We start from the raw sequence: 20,935 nt of genomic DNA on the forward strand, positions 1-20,935 counted from the left end.
ATTCGATTGTCCACTTACAACACCGCAGACATGGCCACAGCTGCCCCCACCGTCCATACTATGCCGGGTACCACGAACCTACCGCTAGCCAGCTTTCCCTCGGCGGCGGCCACCAAGCACCTCGACCCTCTCAAGACGGCTGAGGCCTTTTGCTCCGCGTTCAACACGCACCTCGCCTCGGGCGACACGGAGTCGCTGGCCGGGCTATTTCTGGAGAATGGCTACTGGCGGGACCATCTCGCGCTGACGTGGGAGTTTCGCACGGTACAGTCGCCCGGCAAAATTGCGGGGTTCCTGGCGGACGCGGCCTCTTCGCGGGACGGCATGCGACTGGAGTCTGTGGCGCTGGATGCGACGACGGCGACGCGCAAGCCGGCGGTGGTCAAGGTGGATGCGGAGGGCGCGTCGGACGTGGTGCAGTTCTTCATCACGTTTGAGACAAAGGTGGGATTCGGCGCGGGTACGGTGAGGCTGGCGGCGGATGGGCAGGGGTGGAAGGTGTACACGCTCAGTACTATCTTGCAGGGGCTCAAGGGGTTCGAGGAGCCGGTGTATGGGAGGAGGCCGGCGGGGGTGACGCATGGACAACAGCTGGGGAGGAAGAATTGGAAGGAGAGAAGAGAGGCTGAGGAGAATTACACGGATGGGAGTGAGCCGCTGGTCCTGATTGTCGGTATGTATTCCATGTATGAGGGAGAGACTTGAGATTGTGGTAATGCCCGACGTCGAGCGAAGCGAGGGAAAAAAAGAAAAAAGAAGGCTAATGTGCTTATATAGGTGCCGGCCAAGCTGGTCTGACGGCTGCCGTCCGTCTCAAGATGCTGGGCATCAACGCCCTCATTGTCGACCGCAACCAGCGTATAGGCGACAACTGGCGCAGTCGGTACGATCAGCTGGTTCTGCACGACCCTGTCTGGTACGATCACATGCCGTATATGCCGTTTCCGCCCAACTGGCCCATCTTTACACCGAAAGATAAGCTGGCTGGATGGTTTGAGTCGTATGCCCAGACCATGGAGCTCAATGTGTGGATGACGACGGAGCTCTCGCGCACAGCATGGGACGAGGCGACAAAGACATGGACCGTGGAGCTGCAGCGCAAGAAACCAGATGGGAGCAGCGAGACGCGGACGTTTCGACCAAAGCACATCATCCAGGCGACGGGCCACTCGGGGAAGAAGAACCTACCGGAGATTAAGGGCATGGAGAGCTTTCAGGGCCATTTGCTCTGCCACTCGTCGGAGTTCCCGGGTGCAAGAAAAGACGGCACCGGCAAGGGGAAGAAGGCGATTGTGGTGGGCTGCTGCAATTCCGGACACGACATTTCACACGACTATTACGAGAGCGGCTACGACGTCACCATGGTGCAGCGGTCCAGCACAAACGTAGTCTCGTCAAAGGCAATCACCGACATTGCGTTGAAGGGCCTCTTTGACGAAACATCGCCGCCGGTCGACGATGCGGACCTGATCCTGCACGGGATGCCCAACGCCCTTCTCAAAGCCGTGCAGGTGCAAGTCTGCGCACTTCAACGCGCTCACGACAAGCCCATCCTCGACGGTCTGACCTCTGCGGGCTTCGAGCTCGATAATGGGCCTGACGGGTCCGGCCTATTCTTCAAGTATTTCCAGCGCGGCGGCGGATATTACATTGACGTGGGCGCGTCGCAGCTCATTGCGGACGGCAAGATTCGCATCAAGCAAGGGACCGAGGTTGCCGAGGTGCTGCCGCACGGGCTGCGGTTCGCGGACGGGTCGGAGTTGGAGGCGGATGAGATTGTGTTTGCGACGGGCTATCAGAATATGCGGTCGCAGGCGAGGGACATGTACGGGGAGGAGCTTGGTGAGAGAGTCAAGGATGTGTGGGGGTTGAATGACGAGGGCGAGTGGCGGACAATGTGGGGGAATAGCGGCCATCCGGGATTCTGGTTCCATGGGGGCAATATGGCGCTGTGTAGGTATTTTTCGAGGTTGTTGGCGCTGCAGATTAAGGGGATTGAGGCTGGGCTGTACAAGCATGGCGAGAAATGATTCTTCTTTTTTTTTTAGCTCGCTTCGCTCGATGTGGGGGGGGCGAGATGCGATATTGATAAAAGTTTCATGGAAAAGGACTTTGGAGACATGACAATGTTTGGGGGTTGTAAGATGTTGATGGTGGTGACTAGTCGCCTAGGGGGGTTGCAATTGAAGACGGTAAATCAAGCCACGACCAACAACGACAGGGAGATTCAGAAGTTTTTTTTTCTGCCGGCGATACCGCTCAGGACGCTCCCGTGCTTCGATTGCCAAGACGATGGTGCATCGTCAAACCACTGATTAAGCGGAAACGCAGCGACTTGCCGGGTTCCGAACTGGTGACGGACGGGCGGGGAGACGGCGACGAGGGCGGAAATAAAGAATAATTCGGGGAAGATGATGACGATGATGAGGACTGCAAGCGGCAACAGACGTGGAGGAGAACCAAGTTATCATTTTAACCCATGTAATACACATCACCAATGACTCGTGAGATATCACCGTGACTCTATCTATGCCCTGGTATTCCCCGCAATGACACCAAATTTACGGATACTTGTTTTTTTTTTCTCAACGGCGTGATTATTCTATTGCTTTTGAAATGGCCGTATTTCGTTGGCCTTGTCAGAAGAACGAGCCTTTTCTCATAATTGAATCCATATCGTCTGCTCATTAACGCATCAATATGCGCGCGCTGGCGAATCACATTGTCCTGTTTCGCGCCCGTTTGCTGCCGGTCGATGCGGTCGCCATCTATATTAGCGTCGATGCCGATTTTTCCTACTTTTTTTTTCTTTGCGTTTTTCACACAAAATCATCCGTTATTATGTACTTTGCGTGTGTGTAATTGTTGCATTCGGTTGCCCATGCAGGTCATATCACAGAAGCACCCAGCCACTCCCACCAACCAACCACTCAACTAATCACTTCAGAGGCCCCCCCCCCCCTCCCCCAGTAAGAGAAACGAAATCGTCAGGGTCGTGGGCGCTTAAAATCAACGTCGGCAGCCAATCATGATGCACACCTCGACTGAGATGCATCAGACTCGATCCACTGTGGCTACCGACCTCGCCCACTAGGAAGCCTTGCTCCCGTCCAACCATGATCAAGTATCCATCGTGAATCCAGCCACTAAGGCCGAATAGCTGCATCCTGCATCCTTCATCACCTTCTCACCTCACATCTCTCTGCCTCCCCAACTCGTCGCCCGTTTCCCCCCCCCCACCGCCCAGCCGATCCTGTGGCTTGCCCTCCCAAATCCCCCGGCGGCTAGTTCCCTTTCTTTACTGGTCCGAATCTCTATCCCCCCTCCTTCGGCCCGCACCCACCCCCCCTCTCCCCTGCGATGTGTACCACGCAGTCACTAGCAACTAGGTAGTAATTCAATGCGCAGAGACTCATAAGAAAAAGGGCCGCCCGGCCTCCTCCTCTTCTCCTCCTCCGATTTTTTTGGGGTCTGTGATTTTTTGTTTTCTCGTGTCTCGTCCCGCCATCATTCATGCGTGAAACGCCTTGGCCCCGACCTACTACTGCTTTTTCCATCTCTCAGCCTCGCTCGTCCTTATTGCAGCTGACTATCTAGCGACAAGCCTTCTGGCGACAAGCCTTCTCTCAGCGCAAGCTTCGACAAAAATTCGTTTCAATCTGGCCGGCCCAGGTTGCTGCAGCAGCTCTTGAGCCTCGTTTTTCTTGTCACTTTGCGCCATCTCATAATAAACCTCACGACAATTCCCGCTTCCCATCATGAAGCTCAATCTTCTCATTAGCCTCGCCCTCGCTGGCCTCACCACCGCACACACCGTCATCACTTATCCCGGCTGGCGCGGCAATAACCTCATTACCAACGAGACATATCCCTATGGAATGCAATGGATGTATCCATGTAAGCTTCTATCCTCTATCTTATTTTTTTCCTCGCTTCGCTCGACGTTGGGCCTGAATCAATCCATTACTTCGTCCTCGCTTCCGCTTCGTCCTCATCCATCGCTGACCATCTTCTTTCCTAATTACAGGCGGCGGCACGGGAGTCACCAAGAACCGCACCTACTGGCCCATTGGCGGCGGCACCATCGCCTTCCAGCCCGGCTGGTTCCGCGGCCACCTCACCGCGTTCCTTCAGGTCAATCTTGGCTTCGGCTCCGACCCCAGCGCCAACATTCACGGCGGCCCTCCCAACATGAGCAACCCCATGGTCCATCCCTTCCAGATTCTGGGTCCGACCAACAATCCCTACCCCGGCACCGTCTGCCTCACCCAGGTTCCGTTGCCCGTCGGCGCAAACGTCAAGCCCGGCGACGAGGCCACCATCCAGATTGTCGAGACCGCCCAGCACGGCGCTGCCCTCTACTCGGTAAGTCGCCTCCGCCTTTAGCTCCCAGATTTGTCCTGCAAGGGACAATCATGGGGAATAACACACAGAGAATTGGAAGAAGAAAAAAGACTGACCGGAACAGTGCGTCGACATCATCTTTGTTGAACAAGGCGACCACCGCATCGCTCCCGTCAACGAGTCCAACTGCTACAACTCAACCGACATTGGCTTCGCCGACATCTACTCCATCACCAGGAAAGAGTCGGGCTCCGACAATTACACCAACGTCTCCGCCGCCGAGCGTACCCTCCACTCTGTAGGCTGGGCTGGCTGGACGCCCATCCTGCTTGCCGCTGCCGCCCTGCTGGTGCTGTAAACTCCTCCCTGCTTATCCTTTCATGGTGTTTTGGGCGTCTGGGCAAAATTCTTCATGGGTCTTTCGGCTGCTTCACGACACGACATGACAGCTTCCTTAATAGCTAGCATTGTTTTCCATATACCAATCATTTCATGCATGAATCATGTCTCTTCTATTGTGCCTCCTGACCCCATGCTACTTTTATCAATACAGCGCACCGCGCGAGCACATGGCTCAAGCAACCAGTTTCTTGCACTCAACCGCCAACGTCTTGACCCGATCCTCAGACGCCTTGCCCGCTGCCTCATTGATCCATCCGCTAATGCCCGGTACGGCCGTCGCATCTTGCCTGGACGTAGCCGCCACGGTGCCCAACGCAACCAGTCCGCGGTACAGCACCTCCGAGTCACTCTGTCCCTTGAGCAGCGCTCCAATTACCTGCAGCAGGCGCCTCTTCTCCTTGGGCGACAGCAGCTTCTCCTTGTTGACCAAGACCGACAGGTTTATAGCCACCGTTGTCGCGGCAATCAGGAGATTGCGGTTGTGCGGCCCAATGACGGCACCGCCCTGGATGCCCGTCACGCGCTCCAAGAACGACAGCACCGTGTCCACGCGCGTATTGGCTAGACTGCGCCCGTCGGCAGTGCTAAAAAGGTTAGCGAGCGTGCGTGCGCCCATCATTGTTGCGTTTTCATTGGGAGTCTCGCCATTGGGAAGCGACGCAGTAATGGCCAGGTCCACTATACTGCCATATGCATCGTCCTTGTATTTGGCGACCGTGTGGAAGCGAGCCACGCATCGAAGCAGGTCCAGACCAGCAAGACGATCGCCATATGGCCACTGCGTGATGACTTTGACAAGAGACGGCAGAGCGTCTGCGGGGATGGAGCTGGAAGATTCAAGAGCCGTGCGGATCGCATGCAGTGACGATTCCTCCCCAGGGTTGAGAGCAGCGTCTTTTCGGCCGCTAGAAATCATAGTCTTGTTGACACTCGAGATTTTGTTGAAAATGACTGTAATTGTTAGTAAAATCCTACGAAACGGGTAAAAGTCCACTGACCCTCATATTTGGCGGCAGAAATGTTGAGATATTCCTTTTGCGGCAATAGAGCAGGTTGCTGTGCATCGTCGCCTGGACGGTATCTCGACTCTGTCCCGTGCGGGTCAGGACCACCACTCTGCGCCGTTTGGCCCAGCGTGGCACCCTTTGTGTTTTCCGTAATGAAATTTGCCACATTGTCCAGATACGTAAGGGGCAGCTCATTGTCATTCAAAAATTTCGTGGCTCGTTCGTAGGGGTTTTCGGAAAGGTTGTAAGGCAGCTTCAGCGGTGGCTTGCCATCCTCAATGTCCACATCAAACACATAGTCATACGACTTGCCTTGATATTCTACCTTTTTGCCCGTGCTGCCAACCGCATCCACCACTGTGCCGACATTAATCCATTGCTGCTGGCTCATCGACCAGGTGTGCGCTGTTACGTTGCCATTGTCTTCCTTGATCATCTGTACTTGGCCCTCTTTGGTACCCGACTTGGACTGCAAGAATTCGGGCCCGGGTAGCTTTTCTTTGTTGATGCCGCCTACCTGCTGCTGGGGGATCGAGGATGCTTTGACAGACTCTTCGAATTCTTTCAGCGTTTCCTTGTCGGCAACACGGGCGGGGGTGCGTGTAAAGACGCGGGCGACACCGTCACTGGCACCAGACACAATGTCGCCAGTCTCCGGGTGGGCGGCCACAGTCCAGACTGAAATGGCAGGATGCGTAATTGTTTGCGTGCACTCGAGGCCCTTCCATACGCGTACTGTGCGGTCCTCTCCTGAGCTGACCAGCTCGCCCGTGGGCAGGCTGGCCAGCGAATAGACAAAGCTCTCGTGGCCGTGGAGCTCGCCAATCTGCTGGCCATTGAGCTTCCACAATCTGATTGTACCATCGTTGCTCGCGCTCGCAACATCGGCGCCGCTCGGGTGTGTCGGCGACAGGCGGCATAATGCGCGCACCACATCGGGCGTGTATATTGTCGTTGAAGCGTCCACCTCGCCACCCTTACCCTTGGTCAGGTCAAACACGCGAATGTTCTTGTCGGCGCAGCCCGTTACCACAGTCTTCTCGTCCAGTGCAAGCACGGCCCACACTGCCATGCCGTCATGCCCGCTCAGCGTCAGCTCGGTATCCCATTTGCTCAGGTTCCAGACCCGCGCCTGGCCGTCCCAGCCGCCTGACACTAGAAACTTGCCGTTGGAGGCAACGTCAAGCGCGCAGACATTGTGGGCGTGGCCGATGAGCAGCCGCTCTGCGTGGTCGGTCGGCTGCTGCCGGGGGCTCTTGACTTCGATGATGGTGTCTTTGCCGCCCGAGATGACCAGGCCATCGGGGTGCTCAGCGTTTGGCGGATAGAAAGCAACAGTGTTTACGTATTCGGAGCCGCGACTCAGTAGGAAGCCGTCGAACGAGGCCTTTTCGCCTTGAGAACGACGCCAGAGTCGGACGCTGCAGTCGCGCGAGGCGGTGATGACAGTGTTGGGGGAGGCAAAGGCCGCGGCGCGTACCTATGAAAACTATTAGCGGATGCGGAGATGACGATGGAGGGGCATCGTACGTCGGCTTCGTGGCCTACAAGCTGCGCGGAAAGTCTGAAATCGACCATATTGGCTGTGCTCGAAAAGAATCGAAAAGAAGAGAGATGGCAAGCCGCAACAGTTGCGCAATTAAAGGGAATGACGGAGGTGACACAGTGACGTTGACAAATGCCTAGAGCCAGAGGTGGAGGGCCGTGGAACCAGGTGGATGACAACCGAGCTTGTGTGGGGATGGTGTCGCGACTGCCCCTCACCGAAGCTTCAAACAAAGCAACACTGAAGCGTTCGAATACGACAAGGTATGTTCACAATGCGGTAGCTATGGCATGTTTTGGCGTTATCGAACTTTTGTATTGAGTGTGCCGACAAAAATCAGATCCCGCCCGACCAGCAACAATCGTCACATCAACAATCATCGCATCCATCCACCTTCGCCACCCCTGTCTGGTCTTGCTGCGCTGCCCGTTCTATTCGCAACGAAGCGTGCACAGTGCCCAAAGGTGGGATCTAGACCATGTAGCCGGGGTTTCTGCGATACAACAAGGCTGACTTACTTTTCGTGATGCAAGCCACCGCAGACTACAGTTTCGTGGCGCAAAACTCAATTTATCCATCTTGAACATTGCTTGTTGCGCTTCGCTATTAATACATGCCTTCTCCCACCTTTCCAACGACTTACAACCACACAGAACGAATCGCACAGTGACATCTTCTCAGTACACTGCAGGAATTTCTTGCTCAACAATTACTCTTTCACGACATCCGACGGAGCAAAAAGCCGACTTGTAAAAACATCCAGAATCCATCATCTGGGAACGACCAAAATGGCTACCCAAAGCAACTTCGTGAAAACATCCATCATTATGATATCCGACACACACGGCATGACACTCGAAGGACGAGTTCCCGAGCAGGCTGCAGACGTGTGCATTCATGCGGGTGATTTGACCGAAGAGTCAAGATTGGAAGAGTTTTATTCCGTGATCACGCTGCTTCGGACGATAAAGGCACCATTGAAGCTTGTCATTGCCGGAAACCATGATTTTACACTTGATACACCACTGTTCCGGAACAAGATTGAAGCGGTCCAGCCACCGCTCGAGCCCGAGTTGGTGCACAAGTTTTACGGAGAATATGAGGAAGCCAAACAGCTCCTCGTCAACGCCAAGGAACATGGGATCTACCTGTTGAACGAGGGAACGCATGACTTTGAACTACAAAATGGCGCTAGACTACGAGTCTACGCTAGCCCATACACCCCATCTTTTGGTGATTGGGGGTTTCAATATCACCCGGATCAGGGCCATGACTTTGCCATTCAAGATGGGACGAATATTGTCATTACTCACGGGCCTCCGCGAGGCATCTTGGACCGCACCAACTCTCAACAACGGGCCGGATGCCCAGACCTTTTTGCAGCAGTCGCAAAAGCAAAGCCACAAATGCATTGCTTTGGCCATATTCACGAAGGCTGGGGTGCTAAAAGGGTTGCTTGGAGAAGTAAAATGAGCGAAAGGCCGTCTTTCCTCACAGACATTGATAATTCAGCCTCGCATCTCATTGAACAGTTGAGCACACTTTACGAGAACAAACTCGACGGACCTGAAGAAGTGCTTCAAAAGAAACAAAAATTGGAAAGCTATATATCGCAGAAGCACTGCAGCGCAGAGTTCACTGAGAGCGATCTCGGCAAGACCTTGTTTGTCAATGCAGCCATCAAAGGTGGTTTTTTGGATGAACATCTTCAGCTGCCCTGGGTCGTGGATATTACGTTGCCGCGGGCATCAAGTGCAACAAAGGCAACAACAGAAACAAAAGTAACGGCAGAAGCAACAGCAGCAACAGCAGCAACAGCAGCAACAGCAGCAACAGCAGCAACGACAGAAACTGAAGATGGGTCACAGAATGGGCAAAATCAGTTGACAGAGTCTACGAGGAAGCGTGCCTTGGAAAAAGATGGAGAAGATGCGCATAGCCTTTCTGTAGTGCAAAGGCGAAAGATTAGTACAATTGAATGACCTCTCATTACATATTTCAAGCAATAGCTCGCCGCTCAACCCGCCAATTACCTAGACCTTGGCGACGGTTCTGATATACACACTAAGACGGCGAGATACGGCTTCTCCCTATTCCACTATAACCAGCTGCTAGACTAAGGATTCGGAAAGCTGGGACGGCGAGATGTATGGACAATGGATGAGAGGAAATGGATTGATACAGCTCGCCCAGGTGACTTTACGGGGGCCAAAAGCGGCGGAATAATGCAGCTTGATTACAAGTCCGCTACAGATGGGCGACAGGTAGTAATAAGGTACTTCAGATGCGCTACAGACTTAAGTAGCCAGTTAATTAACAGTAAGTTAACTAACAGTTGGTCAATCAACGATCAGTTAGTTAATAGTTATTTAATTTATATTCAGTCGATAAATAGCTAGTTAATTAAAACCGAGGTCGACGAATGAATGCATGGCCGTCGACTACGTGTCGAGCTTCGTCAACATGCGCCAGCCTGTCACCTGGCCGCTGCCCAACCACGGCGACAGCGTCACCGTCTCCATGGCATTAATAAGCGAATGCTGATTGACCAGCTGCTGATTAACTGCAAAGGACCTGCAATTAGGCTGCATTGTTCTGCATTGTTCTGCCTCCTTCTGCCGCCTTCGGCACCTTCGACGCCTTCGACGCCTTCGACGCCTTCCGGCTTGACCTCTGGCATGACCTCTGGCTTGACCTCTGGCTTGACCTCTGGCTTGACCTCTGGCTTGACCTCTAACACCCTGGCTTCGGATGCCCCAACTACCCTGAACAGTAATTCATGCCCTTCGAACGAGGCGTTCGAATTCTTTGTCATTCGAAAAACTTTTGTAAGGGCCGGCTTGAACAAAGTTTAAATGTTTAAATGTTTAAACTTAAGCTTCGTTTCTTTTTCTTTTTCCGCAAAAGCTTAAGTTCAGTGATTTTCCACAGATACCTGCCACTGGGGCCGACTTCATAAGAATGGAAGTTTAAGAGGGGTGGCGTTTGCAAGCGAGCGGCGTTTGCAAGCCAGTGTCAGCGCAATATTGTGGCATAAAGCGGCTTGGATAAAGTTTGAATAACAAAAACTCAAACCTTACTTCTCTTTTTTTACAAAAGATTAATTTCAGTGATTTCATTTATCAGAATGGCCTTCCCGCGCAAACCCGTGGGAGCGCTTTTTGGCGTTGATATCGATTCTAATAAACTGCATAACATCGAAAGCGAAACACCTCCTAGTCCTGCCAAAAGAGCAAAAATGTTTGCTCAATTTCGAGACTCCGTCAAGTCAAAGTGGCATGCGATGGATAATGTTTCCATGACTGTGCGTGCCGACGATATTTACAGAATATACTCGACCGGCCAAGATCCTGCGACCCTGTTCAAGAAGGCAATCTCTTACATGGACAGCGTCAGAGCAATCTCGCGAGAGCAAGAAACCTCAGTTGACGAAGAGGTTGAGAATATGATGATGCACGCCATCTTTGGAAGCAACAGAATCGAAAATGCCGGCCTCGATCTCGACATCACTATACACCTCTGCCGCAAGATCTTGCGCGGCGAAGACGTGGGAGAAATCACCGAGCGAACGCCAGAATATCTCGACAAGCTGGCAGAGCTTTATCGGATGGATTCGAACCTGAAGCAGCAATCTCTGCAGCATGTGCTCAGAGGCCGTCAGGAAATTGTTCAACACGTCAAGGCCTTTCAACACCTCATTCACCACTTCGCCGTCGACAAAGAGGACATGACCGAAGAGCTCATCAAAAAAACGCACGCAATCCTTTGTAAAGGTGTCCCGGTTATTCACAGACAAGGCCCAGAGACACCTTCTCAAGATTACGCCGGCAAGTATCGCAAGGTGGTTGTCGGCGCCGGCAACTCCAACTTTGTCGTTCCTCAGCACGTCCCGTCGCAAATGGCTAAACTTTGCGCCGATCTAAAGCAAGAAATTATTAAAGCCGAGGCAGACAAGTCGATCGACCCATTTTCTCTTGCTTCAAAGTACTCGCTGGAGTTTGTGCAGATCCATCCATTCCTGGACGGTAACGGCCGCATGTGCAGAATGATTCTCAACGTTATTCTTTTCCGGTTCACGGGTATCTTTGTCGCCATTGGAGAGCGCGAGGCCGACAGGGAGGAGTACATGAGCATCAAGAAGAGATCGTCGGAAACAATGGAAGGGCATGGAGAGTATGCTACCTTTGTGCTGGACAAGGGGATGAGAAACTTCAGAAAGCTTAAGCAAAAGCTGCATGGAAAACGCGCTCAAAACTGCTGACGGGCACGACGTCCGCCAACTCAGCCAGTGGTGCCCCTCTTCGTCAGCCACCTCCTCCAGGTAGTTTCCTCTCTTCCTCTTCCCTTCACATCACCTTGGTTCTTTTGCTGACTGCTCCTGGCAGACTCGTAATGCCGTCATCTCTGCTTGCTCTCGCTCTTCGATTCGCCACATGCAACGCCGGAACACACGGTGCGCAGCTTCAACTGCAGCGACCCCATCTGGGGTCTAATCCACTAAGACTGCCAGCACATGTCCGACATTGGCTTCGGCTCCATGGGCAAGAACAGCGACGGCGTCATCTAGATCGGCGACGACGGCCACACAACCTTTACCTTTACCAACCGCACCAGTTAATCAACAGCAGTTAATCATCCGCCGCTAGTTAGCAAGCAGCCAGTTAAACAGTAATTGAAAAGTAGCTACTGATTAACTAGGTACCTAGCTACTAGCATCTCCGACATTAATAATAACGCCATGGAGACGGTGACGCTGTCGCTGTGGCTAGGCAGTGACCAGGTGACGGGTGCAGGTTGACGAAGCTCGACACGTAGTTGGCGGTGTGCAGCCAGACGACGACTGTGATGGATTCGTCGGCCTCGGCGCGGTTGGTAAAGGTAAATGTTGGTTTATCAACGATATTCGTGTTGTTGATTGATTGTTATCCTACAAGTCAGTGTGTGTGGAGGCCACACACAAGATGTCGTAGTAAAAATGTGGACCCACACCTTCATTGATGCGAATCAGGCCCTATATACGTTCATACAAGAGCTATCATACAAATTAAAAGTGGGGCTTTCCTGGCTCCTAGCCAATGAGAATTTAGTGCCTCGATAGGTAGGCACAACATCCCTACTTGGCCGGCCGATGTGGCCGCTCTTGTTAGTTTGGCGGCTGTGCCGGCGCCGACCACTATCTTGCCTACACATTCAAAGCGCCATCACCTTGTCGTAGCGCTGCCACACGACCACGCATCCCGTTTTCTAGCTCATCTGTGGTTATATTATTGGTGATTGGCAGTCTATCTCTCCAACCTCCCCGTTCCCTGGTGATGGTCGCATCCCTATGATGGCGGCGTCGGGTAGTTTAGCAAGGTCGTCATGCTTCATACTGTCAACAACCCTTCACCCGTTCAGACCTGTCACCTTGCGCCTGTCTCAAAGAATGCCGGCATGGGGAAAACTCGCCATCCCCTTTCGGAGTCTCCATCGCGAGGCGGCCGCTCCTGAGAAACCACGGTCTTTTCCTACCAGCGGCTTCAAAACTATTGACCAAGATGTCAAGGTAGAGGAGGAAGAAATACCAGACTACGTTGCTGAACGCTTCTATCCCGTGCGTCTTGGAGAAGTCATCCGTGACCAGTATCAGACTGTGGTCAAGTTAGGATTCGGCAGCTCATCGACAATCTGGTTGGCTCGGGATCTCAAGTACGTATACATACATTACTTTGTTGAGTCGGAGGGCTTCTGACAGGAACTATCTCAGGAACCATCGCTATGTCTCGCTCAAGTTCTATGTCCACACATCGCGTTTTCAGCGCGAGCTTGGGCTCTACAACGAAATGACCAAATTACTTGCAAAGACAGCAAATCCAGGCCGGAACAACATTCGGCATCTTCTTGACTCATTTGAGATCGATGGCCCTTGCGGCAAGCACGTTGTTCTTGCCTTCGAACCTGCCCAGATGAGTCTGCGCGACATGAAGCTCGTCTTCCAAAAAGACGGCGGGTTCGATGAGATGTTTGTCAGAGGGGCCATACAGGAACTTCTCAAGGCTCTGGACCTCCTTCATAGTGAGGCTCATATTGTTCACACAGGTGACCACTCTCCTTCACTCACGCTCTCCAATACTTCATAGCCTATGCTCACTCCCCGAAGACATTCATCCCGGAAACTTACTTCTGGGTCTGGACGATGACTCCGCGTTGCGTCCTCTCGAAGACCGGCAATTTACGTCTCCGGTATCCCGAAAGGAAGTTGCAGGCGACAGAACCATCTACTTGTCTCAGCTGATGCGTCCGAAGCCTGGGCCCATGTTGCTCTCTGACTTTGGTGAAGCACGGTCTGGCCCTGGCCACCATGCTGGGGATATCATGCCTATCCAATATCGCACTCCTGAGGTCATCATGTGCTTGCAGTGGAGCTACGCCGTCGATATATGGAGTGTAGGTCTAACAGTATGTGTCCTCCATGCTGTCTTGTCGAATATCTACTTACTCGACGTTCCTGAGCGTTAGGCGTGGGATCTTTTAGGACCAAAGAATCTTTTCACTGCAGAAGATGAAGATGGGGAGATGTACGATGCTGCGCACCTTGCCGAATTCATCGCTGCGATAGGGCCACCTCCACTGAGCTTTTTGAAACGGAGTCCCGAACGGGCCGCTGACTTTTGGGACGAGCAAGGTGAGCCCTACAGGAAGGCATAGCTGATTTCGGGCACCAGAAAGTTAACTTTGCAGCAGGTAAATGGCTAGGACTGGCACCAATACCGGAGCATCGGACCTTGGAGAGATTGGAGAGCCGACTGGAGAATAGTTCCCGCTTCATCAGCTTTTCTTCGGAGGGTTCTCACTTGGGAGCCTGAGAAACGACCGACTGCTAGGGAGCTACTTCAAGATCCGTGGCTCCAGTCTGGCTAGCGGACGCACTTCATAGGTGTCCTTTTCTGGAGTGCCCGCCACGCCGCTTGCTGTCATACTTGCACTCAGGTATCGCGGGCCAGAATTCTGAATGGGTGAAGACAGGTCCTGCATTACTGAGCAGTTCAAGATGTAGAGTTCACTCAGCTTCATCCGACGGAATCAGGTTGTACTGGTTCGCCCGCCTCGAGAGCTGGTCACGTAGTCTCTGTGCGATCCTCATGTGAACTTCCCGTGCGGTTCCGCCATATACGCATGAGCCGCTTCTGTTGCAGCAAGCTTGGGCCCGCTACCGTGGTGGCGAATGCGACTGGCATGTTGCCTCAATGTAATGTATCCACGACTTGTTTGTTGTTACGAAAATCTGCACTCTTGGGATCTGCAACATTAGAAACAGCCTCAAGATGATTATCATGCAAGAGAGAGTCGTATTATAAGCCCTTACCTTCTCCTTTTGTCCTTGGCAACTGGCTCTTAGCTAGCATAGCATACTGAAACGCTGTCGCTTTAATCGTCAAGACTCAAAAGCCGAGCGATTTCCGGTGGCGCAACTGCAGCTAGGCGTCTGGGACATGGCACGATGGGCCTTTCTGCGGCGAGTGTCGAAAATATTCCACAGCGCAATAGAAACCGCAGACATGACGAACGCAGGTGCCAATAATATTCTGCAGTAAGGAAAAGCTTCTAAATTTTCTGGCGGGCATCATGGTGAAGGATCACAACTGGTTCCTTTATCATTGCGATTATGAATGGAGACAAGACGGCGCCCTGACAGGATGTGCGCATGGGTGAGCACGTCGCAGCCGAGGGGTGTGTACAAAATTATTCGTACTCCGCAGTACTTGGCGCGGGCGATGAGAGAAGGAATACCGGATACCGATGCGTGACAAGATGTTCGAAGATATCAGCACATAGACATACCAGCGCTTTTCCTTTCACGGGCATCATCACATGTTATGCCTCAGGCATCTTATACAAGTACGCAATATGCTCCGATACACTTTCATAATCAAGGATGTTTCAATCTCGATAAGGAGTAACAATAGCTAGCAGCCCTTTCGGAATGCGTCCAGGTCGTGCCTGGCGTCGTTGTTCCTCTAGTTTCGAGGCGCATGCCAGCAGCATCCTACGCCAGCAGTGCCTCTTGGGCCGCATGGAAGATTGATGGGAACATTATATCGGCCTTGACAAAAGGAGGGGATAATAGGGTCGCAGGTCGCACCGACAGCCACACAGGGATTCCTTGGGCCGGCTTGGCAAAGCCCAAAGGTTGGTAGACTAATGAACCATTAGTATTTGGCTTACATGTAGCGGGGGGATAGATACTTGCCCTAGCATCATGTATGCAATGGCGGACTTCATTATTGCTGGTAATTGTGTTTGTTGTTTGGAGTTGGATATCTGACTTGTTTGTGGCAAGAATACTGAACAAGATCATAGGCGGATGTGTGCTTCTTATATATTCAGCTTGTATGCAAAACCTTCCAGGTGATTTCTATTACCGACTTTCCGAGACACTTTTCCAAAACGTTCATCGTTTTCAGTCTCCGAGACAGTCTTCCAAGTCATTCATATCTTTTAGGTTCCAAGACAGTTTTACAGCTCATAAGGACATTGTCTCAGCGAAGTAGTTTACTTGCGGTGCGGGGTGACCACAACATACACTTAGAGAAGAAGGCGACGGTCCGTGGATCGGCAACGTCGCATCAATGGTATCTTTCCGTACATAGTAATTGATCAACGAATCGAAGTCAATTGGATGGCTAGGTATGTCAAGTCAGTTGTCAATGGTTCTGCCAAGGTCTATCATGACTCACTCTCGGAGGATTCTTATCAAGCTCAGACATCAATAATACAGAACACAGGCCGTGTTTAGACCAAGTCTGAATAGGACTCGCACAATCAATTGTATATATGTGTCACAGCTGGTCTTAGCCAAGAGGTTTAGCATTTATCTGCCATCTCTTGCCCGTGCGTCGGACACCGTACTCGACTGAAATCCTGCGAGATGTCAATTATCGCTCCCTGTGCTCTGTTTTATATATTGAGGTTCCGCTACTTAATAAATGCCTACTAGTAGTAAAATACCTGATAAAGTGGACCTACGTACTCTCCATCCTATCCCTGGTCGACCGTTTTTCACGATAGGCGGGCATGTACGCGGCGGTATACTTTGTGTCACAGCCTGAGACCTCGCCTGCGCTGGTCTGTTCCTAGCCAAGACGCGGCTGTCTCACCGGCACATACTAGAATGACTTACTCTTTTGAAGAGTGTAGGGGAGGCTTCTTAATGCTCCCAAAGTTGGCGCCTTTAGAAAAAGGTATTCGGAACATCATGGGCGGGAAATATAGTCAATGTTGAAATGACTCGGCGACACAACTTGTGAGTCAAGTTTTGCCCTGCCAGAGGCTGTATTGACAGTAGCTAACCGCCAGGGGCCTCGGGTCTTTACTTTGAACAAGTTTGGTGGGTTGCGTAAGTAGTTGTTGGAGAGTGGGCTATAGGTACCCGCGGCACGATGTATTACCAGTACGGCTATTATTTAGATGCGGGCAGACACATGTTTCGGTTCAATCCGGCAGTTGTTGCGGGCCAGCTTCAGCTGCCCCGCCTAGCAGGATAGTACTTGACTCAGGCCAACACCTGGCCAGCAAAAGAATGCGGCTTGATCTATCCGTACTTCGTATACATATTTTGCTCTCCACAAAATCGTGGGGACGATTGAAATCTGGGAATCGACCATGCGCTCGTTTGTGCGGGGCGGCCCGCCACAGCTCAAGAGAGTCTGGTAATTGAGGCAGGGATGCAGCTATATTGTAATTATTATGTAGTTTGCCAAGAAAGCACGACGATGAAATCCGGAAAAAGGCGTACGTAGATTCTGAGAGTTTCCATGAATTCTCTTTAGTTTAACGCTCTGGCTCTAGCTGAGCTATCGCTCAAAATGGTTACGTAGAGAATTTAGTACTCGAATTAAACTATTGCGGGCGGCCGCATTAAAGTCGCCTAGCCGCCGTTGGAAGCCGGTTGCGTAGTACCCGCTGAGTCAGCGGCAGATCTTGTTATGTCGACAAACCTGTTCTCCATGGCAGGCGTCATGATGCCGACGATACCGTCAGGCTGGCCAAACTCAAAAAAGCCCTAGCTCGTTCCGACGGCGGTATTCTCGGCCATCGCGGGTAGAACGGAGTTGAGAATAATTTCATAGACTATATATTAATCCCAAAGGTTACCTGGCTTTGCATATCATTCAAGTTCTGTTATCCACTGAATTACCTCCTGCTCACCTCGCCAAGATGCTCCCCTCTACGATGACCTGGATGATGATCGCTGCCGGTGTGGTCCATGGCATGGCGTTTAATCCTCGTCAGCTATCCCCAGCTGCCACAACGACCGGCGGTACTGCTACACCAACACTTCGAAACGGGAGTACAGTATCGAAGAACTTCGAATCGCTCAACAATGACACCTCTTCTTACTATCTTGGCTACCGCGAGGAGGACTTTGCTCAGCCTTACGCTAAGTGAGCAATTGATCATTCTCGACCAAATTCAGATGCTCATGACCAACCAGATATTGGAACCCTGTGGTTGCTCCTCTCACAGAAGAGCTAATCAGTGGCCTGACGAGTAGTCCTATGGCAGAGGCACTATGTACGTTGTCGGCCTGGTAATTTCTTCTGCTCCAATACCCGGGATGCTTACACATGAAGTAGCCTTTTCCGCGCACCAAGCCTCCGACTACTTGACTCGACCCGGATACTTGAGCTTGGAGAATGGTTATACCATTGACAAGAATGGAACAGTGATGATCGCTGCACTCTCCGAGGTACCCGAGGGTAAGTAACCAAAAACTCACTTGTGAACTTACGCAAATGCTTATTACCCGTGAATATAGTTACTGGAGACGCGTATGACTGGTGGTTCGGCTGGCACTCAGTCCAGACTGCACGCTACAAACTTTGGAACCCTGTGGCTCATCAATATTCCTATCGAGTACCAGTAACCGAGAACTGGGCCAATGCTACTCTCAAAGAGCGCTATATTGGCATGACCTCGTTTATTGACGAGTACGTGGGAAATGATGCAGCGCAGCTCAGTATTCAGTTTCTCAACCCCGAATCGCTTGGATTCAATGTCACCGCGTGGCCTAGTCAGGGTATTGAGACTATCGTCGCTGGAAGGATAAAAATTGGAGGTAATCTGGCTCCTCGCGTTAAAAATTGTCGGTCAGAACTAACGTTGGGCTTTCACACTTGTAGGCTTCACCACCACCGACTTTGATAACGTCTCATACTTGATGCACCAAATTCGTCGCAGACCTGACGGCAAGCGGGAGCTCCGATCACGCTTCTGGATCGCAAAGGAGAATCATGGAACTCAGCAGCTCGGCCATGACCTTGCTGTGCACTGCCAAATCGAAATGACCCGTAAGCTCCCCAAGATTGACTATCGCAATTGACTCTACAATGACTGACGTTGCGTTGCTGCAGACCTTGGCAGCTTTTTACCTGCGCTCTACCAAGAGTTCAAAGATACTCTGTAGGCACATCTGCTGGTCGACATCACTCCCGGCATCGCAGGCAGCGCTGAAATCTGTGACGGGGCTTCCATTGCTCTTCTGCCGGCAGCCGACAAAGACTCGGCCGCCTGCCTAGAGGCCACAGATGACGGACGACTCAGCTTAAGAATAAGACATGATTCGGTTTCGGGATTTGAGAATTTTTATTGAAGAATTTATAGAGTAGAGTTTACTTCAGTTCCTACAGTTATGATGAGTTTTCAAGGTCACCTATAAAAACACAATATCTCACAGCATCAAGCTTGTGTAGGTTTTGTCTTAATCAACGTTCATGACCTCTGAATAGGGCCCCTGGCCGATCTCTTGAACCGCAAGCCTTTTACCAGGATGCATTTCGAGCAGTCCGAGGATCAAAGGCAAGTATAGACTCTTGACATCTTCTGGAAGCTCGTTGATTGACTCGTTCTGCCCCGCTCGTAGCTCATCCAGGCTTAGACGGTACTCATCCAGATTTTGGACGGCGAAGCAGTGTCTTCGACTACCTACGGGGGATGGGATGTCCCTCTGATATATTTTGCCATCTGGCATATTTTTTAAGGCAAGTTGCAAGGAAATCGCACTTTTACCCTTTAAATATTCAATCTACTAAAAGCTGTCAAAGGGCTTCTTAGAAAACAACCCCTCCCGCGTAGGTACTAGTTTCTAATACTATCACACATTATCCAACCCGCCTTCGCTCTCGCCTTCTGGTAGGGAAAAGGCCATGTAAAATTGAGCTTCATGCAGGACGACGAAGAAAGTGCCATTGCATCCAGTTCTCCAGTGCTTTCGTTTGGTCTTAAAAACCGTCGAGTCGGCAGTTGTGAACTCAATCGAGCGACTGTCTGACGGATTGTACAATGGCATAACGAGCCCAACAGGCAACCCGGTAGCCCAGGATTTGCAACCCATGTATCTGCCATCTGTGGGTTGAAGTCTGAAGGCCTCCGATTGGCTAACAAACTCCCAGCTTTTCCACCGGGTCTTGAACTCCTTTTCATCTGAACTCGTCCGAAAGCGTACAGGTCGCTGCATGTCCTTGCCGAACTTCACATATGGCTGGACAGATTGTTGAGGGGACTCGAGGGACAGAAGGGTCGTATTCACTTCGAGGATCGTGGAGAAATGACCTTCTAGTTCACGCACAAGATCACAGCATGGCCGAATATCGGGTGACCTTGCTTGCGTCATTCTTCGTTAGCTTGCATTATTACAATGCTAGCCATGTATTCCTCAAGACGGCGCCTAAAGAGATCGGTTGGTCGGGCTTTTTGTGCCCTACAAGTCAGGGTGAAGGGTCAAAGACGGGCGGAAGGTCGGCTAGCTGAGGATGCCATGATTAGGAGTTGGACAATAACGAGGGTTGCCTGACGATGAGGGGCATCGCTGAGTCAGAGGGCATCGTGCCTGCCAATGCGCTGTCAATATATGTCTACAGCGCTACCTACCTAGGTATGCACCCGCATCCAGTGTGTGGCACGTGAAAGTGTTTTGGGGTTGGGCCGCAATCAGGCTGCCGCCGTTGGGTCTGACTTGACCTTTGACCCCCTTGAACTTCACGTTTACTTCATCTCCGCAGACAAATAGCTCGTGTCTGGCGTGGCCACATCACTACTGCAGGCAGACATACATCGCCCGAAGTTACTAGATCATGGCAATAACCAGAGAAAGTCTGGTGAGTGGTGTAGTTCAGATACCGCGAAATGAGCTGACCGGCGAAGCAACAAGGTTGGGTTCGACTACAGGGTCAAGTCGAGCAGCTACGTGACGAGGTGTTCATCGCTTACCTTCCAGTCGAAGAGAGCAGCAAGCCAAGAATACTCTGGTATGATTGTGTGGAAATTACATTCTACTCGGAGGACAAGCAAGTATGGTGCGATGAAGGGAAAGGCCGCATAGAACTTCCACCAGGTGTCTCAGCGGTTGTATTCAGAGGAAAGAGATATATCGAGGATTAGATATAGCATGTTATGGATATTATGAAGCACTTCAACGTTGATCTTGATGCAATACGACAGTGACACGCAATTTGTGTAGTGCAGAAGCCCATTGCGTTTTCCCAGGCACGTAGATTGCCACTCTCTATCGCTTGATGTATATTGGAGCCGAAACAGTCAGAGATGGCGTCAACTGAAACCCCTCCACCGGTCCTAGGAAGTAAACGGGAAAACCAAA

The 20,935-nt window shown here is 51.7% G+C and overlaps 8 protein-coding genes across 8 annotated transcripts; 6 read left to right on the plus strand and 2 right to left on the minus strand.

The window, feature by feature from the left end:
- Nucleotides 1–30: 30 nt before the first annotated feature.
- On the plus strand, nt 31–2,030 carry BBA_05104 (flavin-containing monooxygenase; the record flags this gene model as incomplete). The annotated part of the gene is made up of 2 exons (XM_008600201.1): nt 31–673; nt 778–2,030. The coding sequence occupies 2 exons, from the start codon at nt 31–33 to the stop codon at nt 2,028–2,030; spliced, it is 1,896 nt and encodes a 631-aa protein (XP_008598423.1).
- A 1,728-nt stretch (nt 2,031–3,758) lies between these two features.
- Nucleotides 3,759–4,702, plus strand: BBA_05105 (GPI anchored protein, putative; the record flags this gene model as incomplete). Its single annotated transcript, XM_008600202.1, has 3 exons — nt 3,759–3,897; nt 4,028–4,365; nt 4,469–4,702. The coding sequence occupies 3 exons, from the start codon at nt 3,759–3,761 to the stop codon at nt 4,700–4,702; spliced, it is 711 nt and encodes a 236-aa protein (XP_008598424.1).
- Nucleotides 4,703–4,918: 216 nt separating this feature from the next.
- BBA_05106 (ubiquitin homeostasis protein lub1) lies at nt 4,919–7,331 on the minus strand (the record flags this gene model as incomplete). The annotated part of the gene is made up of 3 exons (XM_008600203.1): nt 4,919–5,697; nt 5,745–7,233; nt 7,284–7,331. 3 exons carry the CDS (start codon nt 7,329–7,331, stop codon nt 4,919–4,921), a joined length of 2,316 nt encoding a protein of 771 aa, XP_008598425.1.
- Nucleotides 7,332–8,087: 756 nt separating this feature from the next.
- BBA_05107 (metallophosphoesterase domain-containing protein 2) lies at nt 8,088–9,281 on the plus strand (the record flags this gene model as incomplete). Its single annotated transcript, XM_008600204.1, has 1 exon — nt 8,088–9,281. The coding sequence occupies one exon, from the start codon at nt 8,088–8,090 to the stop codon at nt 9,279–9,281; it is 1,194 nt and encodes a 397-aa protein (XP_008598426.1).
- Nucleotides 9,282–10,426: 1,145 nt separating this feature from the next.
- Nucleotides 10,427–11,560, plus strand: BBA_05108 (fic/DOC family protein; the record flags this gene model as incomplete). Its single annotated transcript, XM_008600205.1, has 1 exon — nt 10,427–11,560. One exon carries the CDS (start codon nt 10,427–10,429, stop codon nt 11,558–11,560), a length of 1,134 nt encoding a protein of 377 aa, XP_008598427.1.
- Nucleotides 11,561–12,724: 1,164 nt separating this feature from the next.
- Nucleotides 12,725–13,986, plus strand: BBA_05109 (protein kinase, putative; the record flags this gene model as incomplete). Its single annotated transcript, XM_008600206.1, has 4 exons — nt 12,725–12,987; nt 13,046–13,377; nt 13,439–13,737; nt 13,798–13,986. The coding sequence occupies 4 exons, from the start codon at nt 12,725–12,727 to the stop codon at nt 13,984–13,986; spliced, it is 1,083 nt and encodes a 360-aa protein (XP_008598428.1).
- A 3,510-nt stretch (nt 13,987–17,496) lies between these two features.
- Nucleotides 17,497–18,661, plus strand: BBA_05110 (phloretin hydrolase; the record flags this gene model as incomplete). Its single annotated transcript, XM_008600207.1, has 5 exons — nt 17,497–17,723; nt 17,774–17,853; nt 17,916–18,038; nt 18,098–18,397; nt 18,462–18,661. The coding sequence occupies 5 exons, from the start codon at nt 17,497–17,499 to the stop codon at nt 18,659–18,661; spliced, it is 930 nt and encodes a 309-aa protein (XP_008598429.1).
- Nucleotides 18,662–19,039: 378 nt separating this feature from the next.
- BBA_05111 (uncharacterized protein) lies at nt 19,040–19,951 on the minus strand (the record flags this gene model as incomplete). The annotated part of the gene is made up of 2 exons (XM_008600208.1): nt 19,040–19,285; nt 19,439–19,951. The coding sequence occupies 2 exons, from the start codon at nt 19,949–19,951 to the stop codon at nt 19,040–19,042; spliced, it is 759 nt and encodes a 252-aa protein (XP_008598430.1).
- Between the last annotated feature and the right edge of the window lie 984 nt (nt 19,952–20,935).

This window comes from Beauveria bassiana, assembly GCF_000280675.1.
Source record: "Beauveria bassiana ARSEF 2860 unplaced genomic scaffold BBA_S00012, whole genome shotgun sequence".
In the NCBI taxonomy this organism is placed as follows: domain Eukaryota; kingdom Fungi; phylum Ascomycota; class Sordariomycetes; order Hypocreales; family Cordycipitaceae; genus Beauveria; species Beauveria bassiana.